General features: G+C 49.0%; 3 protein-coding genes and 1 pseudogene across 4 annotated transcripts; 1 reads left to right on the top strand and 3 right to left on the bottom strand.

Annotated features, from left to right (window-relative positions):
- Nucleotides 1-1,407: 1,407 nt before the first annotated feature.
- On the bottom strand, nt 1,408-1,539 carry LOC120963639 (small nucleolar RNA SNORA57; annotated as a pseudogene).
- Nucleotides 1,540-5,834: 4,295 nt separating this feature from the next.
- Nucleotides 5,835-8,063, top strand: LOC109735569 (uncharacterized). Of its 2 annotated transcripts, none has more exons than XM_020294789.4 (4): nt 5,835-6,280; nt 6,383-6,668; nt 6,848-7,525; nt 7,596-8,063. In XM_020294789.4, exons 1-4 carry the CDS (start codon nt 6,018-6,020, stop codon nt 7,929-7,931), a joined length of 1,563 nt encoding a protein of 520 aa, XP_020150378.1. In that variant the 5' UTR covers nt 5,835-6,017; the 3' UTR covers nt 7,932-8,063. The 2 variants fall into 2 exon arrangements, with proteins under 2 accessions (XP_020150378.1, XP_020150377.1); XM_020294788.4 differs by having other exon boundaries at nt 5,837-6,280; nt 6,377-6,668.
- A 112-nt stretch (nt 8,064-8,175) lies between these two features.
- LOC120963149 (uncharacterized) lies at nt 8,176-9,088 on the bottom strand. The gene has a single exon (XM_040387635.3). The coding sequence runs from the start codon at nt 9,002-9,004 to the stop codon at nt 8,747-8,749; it is 258 nt and encodes an 85-aa protein (XP_040243569.1). The 5' UTR covers nt 9,005-9,088; the 3' UTR covers nt 8,176-8,746.
- Nucleotides 9,089-9,563: 475 nt separating this feature from the next.
- LOC109756781 (uncharacterized) lies at nt 9,564-13,239 on the bottom strand. The gene is made up of 6 exons (XM_020315613.4): nt 13,022-13,239; nt 12,030-12,147; nt 11,567-11,938; nt 10,558-11,011; nt 10,211-10,292; nt 9,564-9,884 (listed from the first exon to the last, which is right to left on the bottom strand). Exons 1-6 carry the CDS (start codon nt 13,199-13,201, stop codon nt 9,681-9,683), a joined length of 1,410 nt encoding a protein of 469 aa, XP_020171202.1. The 5' UTR covers nt 13,202-13,239; the 3' UTR covers nt 9,564-9,680.
- Nucleotides 13,240-14,152: the final 913 nt, after the last annotated feature.

The following is a 14,152-nucleotide window of genomic DNA, read 5'->3' as shown; positions in this document are numbered from 1 at the left end:
TAATTTTCTTCTCCTCCTCCTCTATTCCTTCTTCTTCTCCTCTTTTTTTTCCTTCTTTTTCCTCTTCTTTTTCCTCTTCATTTTCTTCTTCTTTTTCCTCTTCTTTTTCTTCTAAATATGAACATATACATAAAAGACTTTGATCATACACAATTTCAATATGATTTTTAACTTAGTAAATTCTATGAACAAAAAAAATTCCACAAACATCTCATCTCATCTACACAAAACACATCTCATCTCATCTCATTTCATCCAAAAATAATTCTTTGCACATTCTTTGCATATGAACATACATACATTTACTTTTTTTTTCTCAAATGTAACATATGAACATTTTCTTAAATGAGCATATGAACATACATATCACCAAAAAATAGACCTTTTTCTTTGCATATGTACATAAAAAAATCTATACACATCAATCCATCCATCCATCCATATATATATAAATACATCAATCCATCCATCTATATATATGAAAAAAATTAAAGAAAAAAAATTATATGAACCTAAAAAATTCTAGGAAGCAGGGGCAGCGGCGGCGGCGGCAACGCGTAGGGGCAGGGGCGGCGGCAACACGCAGGGCAGGGGCGGCGGCGGTAGCAGCGCAGGGCAGGGGCGGCGACGGTGCAGGGGGAAGGGCAGCGAAGCTCACTGGGGGGCGGGGGCGGCGGCGCGCAGGGCAGGGCAGGGGCGGCGGCGGCAGCGCAGGGCAGGGGCGGCGGCGTAGGGCAGGGGAAGAGGGGGCAGAGCTCACTGGGGGCGGCGAAGCTCACTTGGGGAGCGTGCAGGCTCGGGGAAGGGCGGCGTAGCAGTAGCCTGGCGGCGTCGGCGTCGGCGTTGATCGGCGTCGGGGCAGGGCGTCGGCGTCGAGAGGAGAATGGGAGGTGGGGGAAATTTCCTAAGTGCTTGTTTGCCTCAGCCACTTCGAGAAAATTATGCACGCCCTTAATGTACTCGGAGGTGTGTCTGTCACCGTACATCTATTGCCGGTTCATCTGCGTGCATTATATATAATTATGTGTGTCAAAAGTAAGAAAATTAGACAAGTATCAATGTAAAGCAAGAATTTTTTTCTTCAGAAAGAAGATAAGAACAAGAGGCTCACCACGGTGGTCCCGGCGACGAGATCGGCGCGGGCGATCGACGGCGGTGAAGACGGGGACGGGGCGTGATGGACCGCTAATATAAACCTAGACAAATCTCGGGAAAAATGGAGCTCAGAGGTTGAGCTTCGAGAGGAGAAAGCTTAACTAGTGTGGCTCGGGCATTTCATCGAACACCTCATGTGCATAGGAGGTGAGCTAGAGCACCCAATGCCCTCCCCCTCGCCGGCCAGCAAAAAACAGAGCACTGTGGAGTGCTCTGCTCGCCGGCGATGGGGTATATATATATAGGCAACTCATTTGTCCCGGTTCGTGGATGGAACCGGGACTAAAGGCCCTCCTTCTGTCCCGGTTCCTGCCACGAACCGGGACCAATGGTTGTGGGCCAGGAGCAAGGCCCGTTGGTCCCGGTTCGTGCCAAGAACCGGGACAAATGGGCCCATACGAACCGTGACCAATGCCCACGAGGCCCCTGCCGGCCCCCTGGACTCTCGAACCGGGACAAATGCCTTCATTGGTCCCGGTTCGTGACAGAACCGGGACTAATGGGCTGGCCAGACCCGAACGAAAGCCCCTTTTTCTACTAGTGTTAGTAGTGAGAATTTTAGTAGTAGCATGGTTAAAGGGAGACGCGCTACTGCTATGTTTGTATCTGTAACGCGTTTATCCTGCACGCGCTACTGCTACTTAGCACTAGCACCCTTTTTTAACAAGCGCTACTGCTAAAGTTTTGTGTATAAGGTTTTCCCTAGTAGTAATATGTGAATAAGTGAAGATATAGCTGTCGATGGACTAAACCATGCTAATTTTTTTTAAATAATACTTTTTTTTTAATTACAGAAATATTACGCGAAAGAAAGAAATTTCAAAAATAATACACCGTCGGCCCGCTGCAGGCCGATCGGCTAGCAGCAGGCCCAATCGGCCCACAGCAGGCCGATCGGCTAGCAGCAGGCCGATTGCAGGCCCGGCTGGCACGCGGCGGCCTGTGGTTGGTCGGGCCACGTCGCGCGAGGGGGAGGCAGTGGGCTGTCGGCTTGTGCGCCCCTGTCGGCCTACCGCCCGCCGATCGGCCAGCTGCTGGCCGACAGGGGGCTGTAGCCTGACACGCTGGCCGGCCCGGCCTTATCCTCTCTTTCCTTCCTCTCCTTCCTCCATTCTTCTTCTCCGGTTGCTCATTTCTTCTGTGTTCTTTCTTCTCCTCTCTCTACAGAAAAATGGCACCCATTTGTGCACCTAAATGAGCTACATTTTCGCGATTTTGGCACCGTGAATGGGTTCAACTCATTTAGGGCAGCCAAAAGAGGTGTCGATCTACTGACGGGGTAGCTCGTGGTGGTCGTGGTGAGCATTTTGGTGGAGGTGGTGGTGGTGAAGTTGTGGCAGTGTGGTGGTGGTGAAGTTGGGTGGTCGTGGTGGTGACGGGGTAGCTCGTGGTGGTCGTGGCTGTTGTTCGTCGTGCTTCGTTGGAGCCGGAGCACCGGCAGTTTTTCGTTCGTCGTTCGTCGTTCGTCGTTCATCGTTTGTCGTTCGCACGCACGCTTCAAGGGTATATTTCAGCCCACATTTTATTTTTTGTAGGTGCTCCGGTAGTATACGTAAATATTGTTATTTGCCCCGGTAGTATAAGTAAATATTTGTGTGTGATTATTGTTATTTGGCCCGGTAGTATACCGCAATATTTTTTTTGGCCCGGTAGTATACGTAAATATTGTTATTTGCCCCGGTAGTATACGTACATATTATTCGTTCGCACGCACGCTTCGTTCGATGTGAAATAAAATTTGTGTGTGACTATTGTTATTTGCCCCGGTAGTATACGTAAATATTTGTAGTTGCTACGGCAAATTTTCGTAATATAGTTTTAGGTGTGTGAATTGTATTAGTTGTTAGTGGGGATAATAAGTTGTTGGTTAATAGTTGACACGTACACAGGTGCGTGATAAGAAGTTTGGAACATGAATAAAAAGTTCAAAAGAAGAGACAAATATTTTTAAAATTGATTAAAATTAAAAATACATCAACATGGGCCATATAATTGAAATAAAATGAATTATCATATTTGTCGGTTATATTATTATTATTATTTGAGGCATATTTATTATTAGTAAACATGGGCCTATTTATTATATTATTATTAAAACAAGAGTCAAGCAACTCATCATAATCGTCCACATAGATTAAATTATATTGATCGTGAAATTTACTATGGTCCTGGTAATACATAGACATGTCTAATACTTGTATTTCGTTGTTGAAAAAAATAGGTGAGTCGAGATGTCCGATGTAGTGAAGTTGAGATTTTACTATGGTCCTGGTACTGTCCAAACAAATGAGTTGGGAGCAGATCTGAGTGAATTTACTCACATAGAGGTGGCAATCAGCGCACCACAAACATGGTCTGTTAGTCAGTTGAAAGAATGGATTGCGGCAAGTTTAGGTCTTGATACTGAAACACACACCGTCGGTGTTCATGCATTGTGGACATGGTCAAGTTCAAAAATTTACTTTTATTTAAGGCCAATAGAGGGAGACTCCGATTGGGTGCGGTGGTTACAAGGTTGTGAACGAAGGGGATGCAATCCTGTTGCTTTAGTGCTTCCCGTCATGAAGAAGGTCACTGAACATGAAGGCGAGGGTGGCTACGAAGGACAGAGCAGTCAGGTAGAAGGAGGAAATGCTTATGGTTACGAACAAGGACAGAGCAGTCAGGTACAAGGAGGAAATGCTTATGGTTATGAACCAGGGCAGAGTAGTCAGGTAGAAGGAGGAAATGCCGATGGTGATTACAATGGCGAGGTGGACGCTGACGAGGTAGATGGGCACATGCAGAACCAGATGGAAGAAGAAGACACCGATGTTGAAAGGGGTCATGCCGATGATTCTGATGAGTCAGATGAAGAAGAAAATGCAGAGGAGGTCCCGAATCCTGCATGGTGGAATCATGACTTATCATCTGCAATGACCGTGAATGATGGACATGATTCAGCCTGGCAATACCACCAGAACAATATTGCGACGGGTGCTATGTATCCGAACAAGCAAGCCCTGAAGGATGCAATAATTAATTGGGCAATGTCCACGCGAAGGGTTTTCAAAGCTGAGGTGTCCAGTCAGAAATTCCTGACAATGGTATGCAAGAACGCAGATTGTCCCGCAAGGGTGCACGGCTTTCTCCCTAAGTATGGCACAAGTTGGGTGATAAGTGACTTAGTTAATCACACTTGTCTTATTCCGTGCATCCCTCAAGATCATGCCAACCTTTCATCCATGCTTATTGCTCGATTGTTTTACGATGAGATAGTGCAAGACAAAGCTATGGAAGTGAAGGCAGTCCAGACAAAAGTCTTCGCCAGGTTGAAGTACAGAATTTCTTATGGCAAGGCTTGGAGGGCTAAGCATGCAGCGCTTGAGAGGAGATTTGGTTCTTATTTTGATGCATATGACTCTGTTGTCCACCTCCTCCACACCCTGCAGCAGCGGAATCCAGGCACCTATATCGATATCCAAGACATGTTCATGCCAGAGTTCCCAACTGTGAGGGTGTTGCATCATCTCTTCTTCTCTTTCGGTGTATGCATCGAAGCTTTCAGGCATTGCCGACCGGTGATATGTGTTGACGGTACTTTTCTCACAGGCAAGTACAAGGGTCAGATCCTGACAGCCATAGGTCAAGACGGCCAAAATCAAGTCGTCCCACTGGCATTTGCTTTTGTGGAGAGTGAGAACATTGAAAGTTGGACATGGTTCTTCAGGCAGTTGAAAATATCAGTTGTGAAGGAGAAGCCCAATGTGTGCATCCTTCATGACAGGCATGCAGGTATACTCAGTGCGATAAGGACACTAACAAACCCAGGCCCTGAGGAACAAGTTCCATGGCAGGACTTGCAGAGCCGTTGGTGCATGCGTCATCTCGGGGCTAATTTCTTCTCGCGGTTTAGAAATAAGAACCTGATGAATCTGTTCAAAAAAACTCTGCAAGCAGAACCAGTTATGGAAGTACAATTTGATACGCGACAGACTTAATGTGTGCACGCAGAGACACGTGAGGGACAGGAAAGCTGCAAGAGATGCAGCGGTGAGGGCACATGTTGAAGCAGTAGCTGCACAGTTGACAACAGGAACAGCGGCCGTGGAGGAGGAGGCTGTTGGGCTATGTGACCTGCCAGGCTTTGACCCACCTGGTACTAGGAGAAGGCTCGGGAGGTCCATTAAAACCTTCGAGCAGTGGATAGAGCATGAGCCTCTGGAGAGGTGGTCTTTGCTACATGACACACATGGAGCAAGGTACGGTGTCATGACAACGAACCTCGCGGAAACATACGACTTTGTCCTCAGAGGAAACCGTGCATTGCCACTTACAGCCATCGTTGAGGGTATTTTCTATGGCACCGTCAAGTATTTCAGAGACAGACGTCAAATAGCAGAGCAGCATATCTTGAACAACCCAAACACACGGTAATGTGAAAGAGTCACGAAGTACATGGACAACAAGATGCAAAAAGCTAGGTCACACACTGTAGTCGCCATCAGTAATCAAGAAAGAAGGTTTAAGGTCCGCTTAGCCAACAACAATTTCGGATGTGCAAATGAATTGAGGACGCATGAGGTGAAAATTGGCAATGAAGCCTGGCCAACGTGTGAGTGCACATGCAATAAGCCTGGCCAAAATAGTGAAAAGCAGTAAAGGATAAAGAGTAAAGGAGCCTCAGTGTAATCGCACTCGCTCGGAGTAAAGGAGCACTGGAATTGGGGACAAAAGCCTCCAAATTGGCCCCTCTGCTTTACTGTACCATCTACGATCCCCAACACCCAAATCCAAAGTCTCCACAGATTTCGACCACCTGCAAATCCATTGCGTCGTTCTTGGACGGGTGTCCTCTGAACTTGTACGAATAGTCTGCACCTATGGACTCCATCAAGATCAAGCTCGCCGTGGACAGGTCGTGCAACCGCGTGCTGTTCGCTGACGCCGGCTCCGACTTCGTCGACGTCCTCCTCTCCTTCCTCACGCTCCCGCTCTCCGCAATCCAGTTCTGTGCGGCGACATCACCGGGATGCCTCTTCAACCTCTGCGACAGCGTCAACCGCCTCACGGGAGGTAGGCTGCTTAAGGTTGAGGCCTGCCATGACATGCTTCTCACGCCTTCGACCGCCCATGAGTTTGGAGGGTACGAATTAGTACATGATGATCTTGTTAATTCATTTTCTTGACCTTGAATTCTTGATTTTGTTAAAATTTGTACATCTTACCGTGCCATCCTCAGGAGCAGTTTCTGGAATTCTCATGATGCGTTTGTCAAGAACCAGCCGAACCTACAGGTAGATGGCGATTACTGCAGGTGTTGGCAAGTCATGGCTAGACTTGTGCATGTCTACAACAAAGTGAGCTCTGGGTCTGTGATGTTCGTGAGGTGTAAAGAACAGTTTATGATCAGCGATGACTTGACAATCATGCCAGCATCCACCAGGACCATGCAGTTGCTGGCTCGCAACTTCGGCCCTGGTGCGATCCTCCATGACTTTGAGGAGCTGGAGGTGTGCGTCGGCTGGACGGAGGTAGCACTGCTTATTTCGAGCTCCGCTCTCTTTTTTCATTGTAATTTTTGCGTGCTTTGAACTTTAGTTATGTGCATCGTATGATGCAGAGGCCGGGGGTGAAACTTTCCTTTTTGAAAAGAAAAAGGGCCGTTCACTCATCAATTCGTTTCCTCCGCTAACTTGGATCCTTATTTTAGGTTGTAGCCATGCTGAAGGCTTCTCTGTCGTCGGATACGATATTCACCGATATTTTTCTGCCCATGGGATCTGGTGATCAGGATGCTCTTGCCCCTGTGAAACCGAGCATCAACAAGAAAGTCGTAGTAGCTCCCAATGAAGATTCGGGACCTCATGCTCCACTAGAGTGCAAGATCAAGCTTTTCTATGACGGGCAGGAGAAAAAGGTGATGTATGCTGAATGCAAGCATGAGTTTGTTGATCTGCTCCTCGGTTTCTTGGCTTACCCACTGGGCTGTGTGATCAAGAACATGCGTGATAATGGCGTCACCTCTCCTCTGGGCAATGGTGGTGGCTTCGACAATCTGTACAACAGCGTCGTCGGACTCGACGCAGCAGGCTTCATAACAGGTGGCAAGTCCACTGAGACGCTGCTGAATCCACCCCTTAGCCCATTCAGCGTTCGCCCTAAGTGCGCCACTCCCAAAGAACACCAAGAGGAACCGGAAAACTACAACGGTCTGGTATCATATAGCTGGTGTGCTGGCTGCTGTCTTGACCTGGTCGAAGACCGAAACTATGTGGTGAGCGATGATCTACTGATGCACCAGGCCTCCGGGATGTCCGTGACGAAGCACTGGTGCAGGAGAGACAAGGCTAACGTTGTCGAGATGGAGATCACCATCGGGAAACCAGAGGTAAGGTAGCTAGAAGCCTAGAATTGTGCAGAACAATTGCTAGATCCAGATTTAATTTGTTGTCTTGCAGGCTGTTGAGCTGCTGCAAGCCATGCTTACCTCGAGGACACCGCTGACCGACGTGTTCAATAACAGGCTGGAGGAACACTCCTCCCTGCAAAAAATGCAGATCTCTGTGGAGTTCCCTGCAGGTAAGATCATAACCGTGGAGGTTTCGAGATTCGACACCATTGCCACCGTCAAGCGCAGGATCAACGATCAGGTGCCCATTCCAGCAGGTCTTCGTCATGAATTGTTCTACGGTATCAAAATTTTGGAAGATTCGTGCACCGCTGCTGAATACAATCTTGTCAGCAAATGTAGCATCACCCTCGAATTTCGTCAATTATCTACGGGCCTTTGGTAGTCGTGCAATCGTTTTGCCGCTGTTGAGTAAGTTCTGGTGCCTGGTGGTAGTAGCAGTGTGTTCTGTCTGTCCTGTAATTTGACAGTGGTGGTCGGATGGTGCCTTGCTCTCCTGTAATGATCTGTCTGTCCAGTCTGCTTGAAAAACTTATCAGTTGCCTGAATGCAGGGGAACTTCTGTTCGTGGTGGTTTCTCCTTCGGATGGAAGACGGAACCGCCGCGAAGCCGTACGGCATGTTGGTCAGTAAGACTGCAAATGCATCTCAACCAAGCAATGTTGGAGGTATTATAGAACATAATAATTGAACACACAAAAATTAAACCGCATTATGTCATGTTAATCCAATTTGCAAAGACAAAAAGGGGACTAGCAAAGGCAGAAACAGAATTCAGCATCTCAAAAAAAATTAAAAAAAAAAATTGAAACTGGGCTCAGGCAAACCCCAGTGAAGCTTGGAGCCCAGGCCACTGACATTATCCCAGCCTTTCCCAGCATAGAGAGCCAGTCGAAGTTAGCACACTTTTTTTTCGGAAACAGTTAAGCACATAATCAATCATCAATCTTATCCAAAAAAGAAATCATCTGGCCTATTACAGTTTCTTATTTCTTATTAGAATCCGCGGCTGCCTCCTTTGAATCCTCAGCCGATCTCACAACAACGGCACGTCATTAATCACACACTACGATCCTACAAAAAAAAATGTGATGCGACGACGAAACAAGAAAGAAAAAATTAACAACAGAGCAGAGACGGCAAGATGCATGCGCGCGCCGGCATGCCAAGCGATCGCCCGGCACGGAGGAGGGCGGAGGATCAGCGGTCGGCGGCGTGGCGGGGGCGGAGGATGCGGCACTGCTCGGAGACCTTCTGCTGGAGGTAGTAGGGGTGGAGCGGGTGGTCGTTGGCCAGGAACCCCCATCGCCGGCCGTTGCGCGTGATCCGCAGCAGCCGCAGCAGCAGCGCCTCCGCCAGGTCCCCGTCCCGGTCCCGCGCCACGAACCGCGCCACCCGCTCGATCCGGTGCCGCTCCTCCGCCGGCACCCGGTGCTCCAGCGACGGCGCCTCCATCATCCCGACCCTGCCTCGCTCGATCTGTCGATCCGGTCGTTCGCGTTAGGGTTTGGATCGTGGCGAGAGACAGAGTCAGCGAGAGATTTCTCGTAGCCGTTTCATTTATACAGGACACTTTGGATCGGATCAGGACACCCCGTGTGGACGACGCCGGAACGGGAATGTTTTTGGATATATCCTATTTTGGCGCGGAGCGATTCCCAGCCGTTGGATCCGGCATCGCACGGCCGCTGTGGACGCACGTGGCATCACGAACCGCTCGCTAATTCCACCATTATTATCCAGATCCGCCTAGGAAATTAATGGCGCCGTGCTATTTTTTTTCCTACATTAATGTGCTGGTAGTACAATTTTTACCATTATGCAAGGGATTTCATTTTTCCTTTTTATATGCAGGATTTTTTATTATTTTTATCCGTGTTAACTAAAACTGGATTTCCTACGGCTATAATAAATATAATAATGTCGAATTTCCTCGCCAAAGACGGTCGTGGCAAGGTTTTAATTCGCGATGTAAATGATGAATACGCAGATATTATCCGATATGGCAAATTCGAGAGGACGAAAACGGCGACACACTTTGCATTCCTTGCTGGTAAAAGATGAGCCAGTAGCATTTTTACAATGGTCGTTTTCAGGAGAAACATTTCTACGATGCTCAGAGGCATGGGATTTATCATAGGCACCAGCACCAGCAGGAGATTGAGGAAGGTATGTGCCCGGTCTTACGGATCTGCGCCGCCTGCTCATCCGTTCGCTCCGCTTCTTGGCTCCTCCTCGCCTCCGCGGCCTCCCTCTTCGCCTCTGCTCTGCTCCTCGCTGATGCCAGCTTCCTCGCAAGCCTGTCGTGCTCGCGAGCTCGCTTTCTTTCCATCTTCGCCTGCGATCCGGAGGAAAGTTATTTCGTTAGATGCTGAATGCTTGACTTTTCTCTCAGCTATGAGCTGTACAATTTTATTTAGGGATGGTTTATATGGTAATTCAGAGGAACTAAGCAGTTTTTTGAGCAATTCAAAGAAACTATGCTGTGCTTCTTATGCTGCAGTGCCAGTGATTACAGATCAGACCTACGAAATTTCAAGATGTGCTTCAGATTAGAAGTTTCAGTGGTATCAGATCATCAAGTAACAGTTCACTTCACTCCTTACATTTATACTCCAAGCGCAATCGCTAATATCAATATTTAGTCAACATCTCATGATATACCTCTATGCTCTTCATTTCAGCTTCAATTTTTGCTCTCTGGTGATTTTCCCAAGCTTGGATCTTTACCTCTTCCCTCTGAAACCTACAAGAATCGCATGAATATAGATGATTAATGATCAATCTCGTTATGCGGGAGAATGCGCAATCAAGATCATATTCACAAGTGTGCACATCTTCAAATGGGCCAATCAAGATAGTGTCCATCTCTTTGCACACGTGTATATTTCTACCAAATGACGAGACCAGAATGTCATCAATGCAAGCTTAATTCAGTAATGATTTGAGGACTGTTACATTACAGTTCCGCTAGTATCCGATAGCAGATAGTGAAGAATGAGAAAATATACCTTGCAAGATACTTTGCTTTCTCTGCCTCGTGCCAATCTGCAGCACGGGTCTCTCTGTCGATTTCTACAGCCTTATCAGCTGGAACATTTGCGAAATTTGCGGTAGCTCTCTCTTCCTTGCTTGCCCATGCAGCTATGGTCGTCTTGCCTAGCCGTTCGCCGAGATCCATGATTTCCTTCCTGGTATTCAACTGTAGCTCCTCCTCAGACATGCCCATCTTGCTGGAATCAATTGTACCAACACCAAATTCTACGCTCCGGTTAGGAGTTGGCGTCCTAGTGGAGGTAGGGCTGGATGCTATTATCGGAGTCCCAGTCCGAGAGGGCTCCTGGCTGGCAATCGGAGTCATTTCTGTTCCCATATCTCTCATCGAGACAGACCGAATTACGTGTTCTGGTTCGTCGACTATTGGGGCAGTTTCTGCAGGTTTGATTGAATCGGGCTGCGTGGAACCTGCAGATATAGATTACCCAAAACAAAGTCAGCAGCACATTAACTGTATCAACAAAACAAAAACAGAGATAACAAATTTCCTTTCTGGTTTAGCTGGAAACCCCACTTGAAACTGTTTGCCGAATAAAGAGAAAATAAGTGGTGAATAATGGCAGATTGGCTTTTCTGGTAAAGGAAACATCAGGCCTACTACAATGATATCATCAGAGTCGGGCCTTTTCGCACCACCAACTAGTGTATCATGATGTTATGCTCTACTTGTCCCCGATTCAGCTGGCACCCACAACTTCAAATTTGCCGCCCAAGAACTAGCAAACAATCCTTGACTCGATTCAGCATGCTGCATCATAAAGAATCATGAAACATGCTAGTTGAACCTCAAAAGTTCAGACACACATCTTAGGACATACCAGACACATGAAGCAAAGATATTGCTCTCAAGTCCCCCACAGAAGCATTTTTCAGCTCATGATCACATCGCAGTCATTATCAAGTAGTAGTAAAACAGAGTGAGACAACATAAAAACATCAAAAGCATGGCAAGTTATCACTTACCAACTGAATTATCAGTCAATGTTCCGGTGTTTCTCGGCACCTCGGCGACCACCTTAGCAGCGGCTGGCGGGCAGGCACCGTGCTCAGGTAAAGCAAATGCCGTCTTCTTCGGCGCAAACCCTGCGGCGGTCATCACACGGCCAGTACGGTTCGCCGTCGGGCTCGAAATCCACTTCTCGGCGTCGTCCCATTTCGACGGCGTCGGTCTAGAGAACGGCGGCAGCAGAGCAGACACCGCCGCGGCCCTCTTAACCGTTGTCGGCCCCGAAGAGCTGCTCTCGGAGTCGAAGCTGTCGTCCTCCGGAGCCCGGTTCCTTGATCTGTGGCCGCTGTTGCTGGACATCTCGGTGGAGGTGGAGCATTCCAAGCTCCCTGTGGACACGATTGGTACCAAAAGTGTTAGTGTTCAGTAAACTGTAGATGATAGCATTTGATGAACTGTATGTATGGCAGTTGGACTTACTCCGGTCGTCGAGCTCGCCGGAGTCGTTGGCCTCGGGCGAGGTGTCCTCGCCGGAGTGCTGGTGCTTCTCGAGCCCGAGAAGCATCGCTCGCAGCTTGGCCGGCGAGAATCCGCCCGACTGCATTGCACAAGACAGAAAGAGCAGAGGAATTCAGCGAGACTGAAAGAAGGGGATCGGGACGTTTTGTAGAGCAACGCTTTCCGCGGCGAATTGAACCGAGAAATTGCCAAATTTGACGGAATCACGGGAGAATGGACAAAACTATCCCCAGCTTTTTAGAAAATCGTGCGCCCAAAACACCCGACCCGTCCCAATCCCGTGCCTCCAGAGGCACCCGGTGAAAGCAACGGCGCATATTACTGACATCGTCGCCGAATTCAACACGAAACATAGCAGAGCAGAGCAGTGGCATCGACTGGGTGAGGACAGCGAAAGCGGCAACTTTTCAGCAAAGCGAGCGTCGAATTCAGGACCAAAAATGAAGGCCGGATTTGGGGGGAGAAGGGAAGAAGAGAAGCCGAGCGACGCAGGGGAAGAGTCAAATGTGGACCTGTCGCTGGACAGCGCATCGAATTCAGCGACGGCCGGCAGGCATATGCCTGCCTGCTTTCCATCCAAGAACTGGTCATTATGGAGGGCACAACTCAAGAAGGATACAGAACTGCGCGACGAAGGAATCTCACGAGGGTAGGGCTAGCAGCGGAAACCTCACGATGGCTACCCACGAACTGCGCGACGAGGGAATCCTATGCTGCGGATAAGGAGCGAAATCGCCGAATCGAGCCAAGATCGCCGGCGCCGAACCGCCAGTGCCCTGCAAACCGCGCGTAACGCCAGAAGCGGCAGCCAAGGCACCCAATCGTGCCCGCCATGGGAGGAGCAGGGAGGAAGCAGTACCGCAAGAAACCATGGCGAGCAGCACGAGAAGATCCGATCCGAATGAGAATGAAGCGAACCGGCGGCGGGGAGGGGGGATAGACGGCGAACGGACCTGGCGGTGGGGCGGGTCGTGGATGCGCTCGTAGTCCATGGGCGGCGTGGCGTGGCGGGCTCTGCAACGGCAACGGTGGGGGGGTTGGTTGGGGGTCCCGGTTGGGCTGGGCGAGGAGGAGTGGGGAGAAGAAGGGGAGGGGAAGCTTAGCGAGCGGGCGGAGTGGGGACGTGCGAGCATCCGAGTGGTGGCCGGTGGGGGTGATTAGTCAATCAAGCCTGCTTGCTTGATTAGCAAAACAATATGCATCCCACTATGCCATTGCTAATCAACCCAGCCGATTAAGACATGCGAGGAGAATGGGAGGAATTGCATTTGGATTTTGGAGGATTGCGAGGAGAATCGGGAGTGCGGGTCCGGTTGGATCCTTTTCTCCCGCGTTTTCGTGAGTCGAGAAGATGATAATACAATTATACCAATCTGCGCGTGCGCTTGTGTCTGTCCGCACACGAACACGACTTGCTCGCCGGATCCTCCTCATCCACTCCCTCTTCTCCGGGCATTTGCATTTGTTTGTTCTGCCAGTGACTTTGTCAGTCAAGCGCACCGCACTCTCTCAAGACTGCGCTTGGTTAGGCAACAACATTATTACCAGTTGGCATGTAGTATACTAGAACTAATCATGAACAAAAACACCACTGTACTAGGTGCATTTTGAGTTGAAATGCAGATACTGGTACAGTACAGGACTACTGATCATGGATCAGCGGTACCGGCTCACGTTATAAATGGTACTTACTAGTAGATCAGTGCCGCACGGCGACGCGACGGACGCGGGGAAAGGATGGATGCCGTCCGAATTGAAGCCGTCTCGAGCCCTTCACCATTGCCACTGCAGTACGCATACGCAGAGGGACGGGACAGCAGCGCGCGCGGCGCCGGCCACAGCAGGTTACGTTACGCGCGCCGCAGTCTGCTCTCCCTTCCCCTGACGCAACAGCCACTATTCAAACTCTGCCGTTTCGAAACTGCTCCATACTCCATACAAAGTCAAGTTAAACAAGAAGGTGAAAGTCAGACTCCACTGGCTACCCTACTACGTATTTTTACTGCTTATCTTCGCATGGTACTAATCACTCGCTGTCGCTGGAACTTGGTACTGTACTAAACGAGCAGCTGTGGTACGGACTA

The sequence above is a fragment of the Aegilops tauschii genome, chromosome 4, assembly GCF_002575655.3.
Source record: "Aegilops tauschii subsp. strangulata cultivar AL8/78 chromosome 4, Aet v6.0, whole genome shotgun sequence".
NCBI lineage: Eukaryota > Viridiplantae > Streptophyta > Magnoliopsida > Poales > Poaceae > Aegilops > Aegilops tauschii.
The sequence above is the reverse complement of the archived record's forward strand: the minus strand, read 5'-3'. Positions and strand labels throughout refer to the sequence as shown.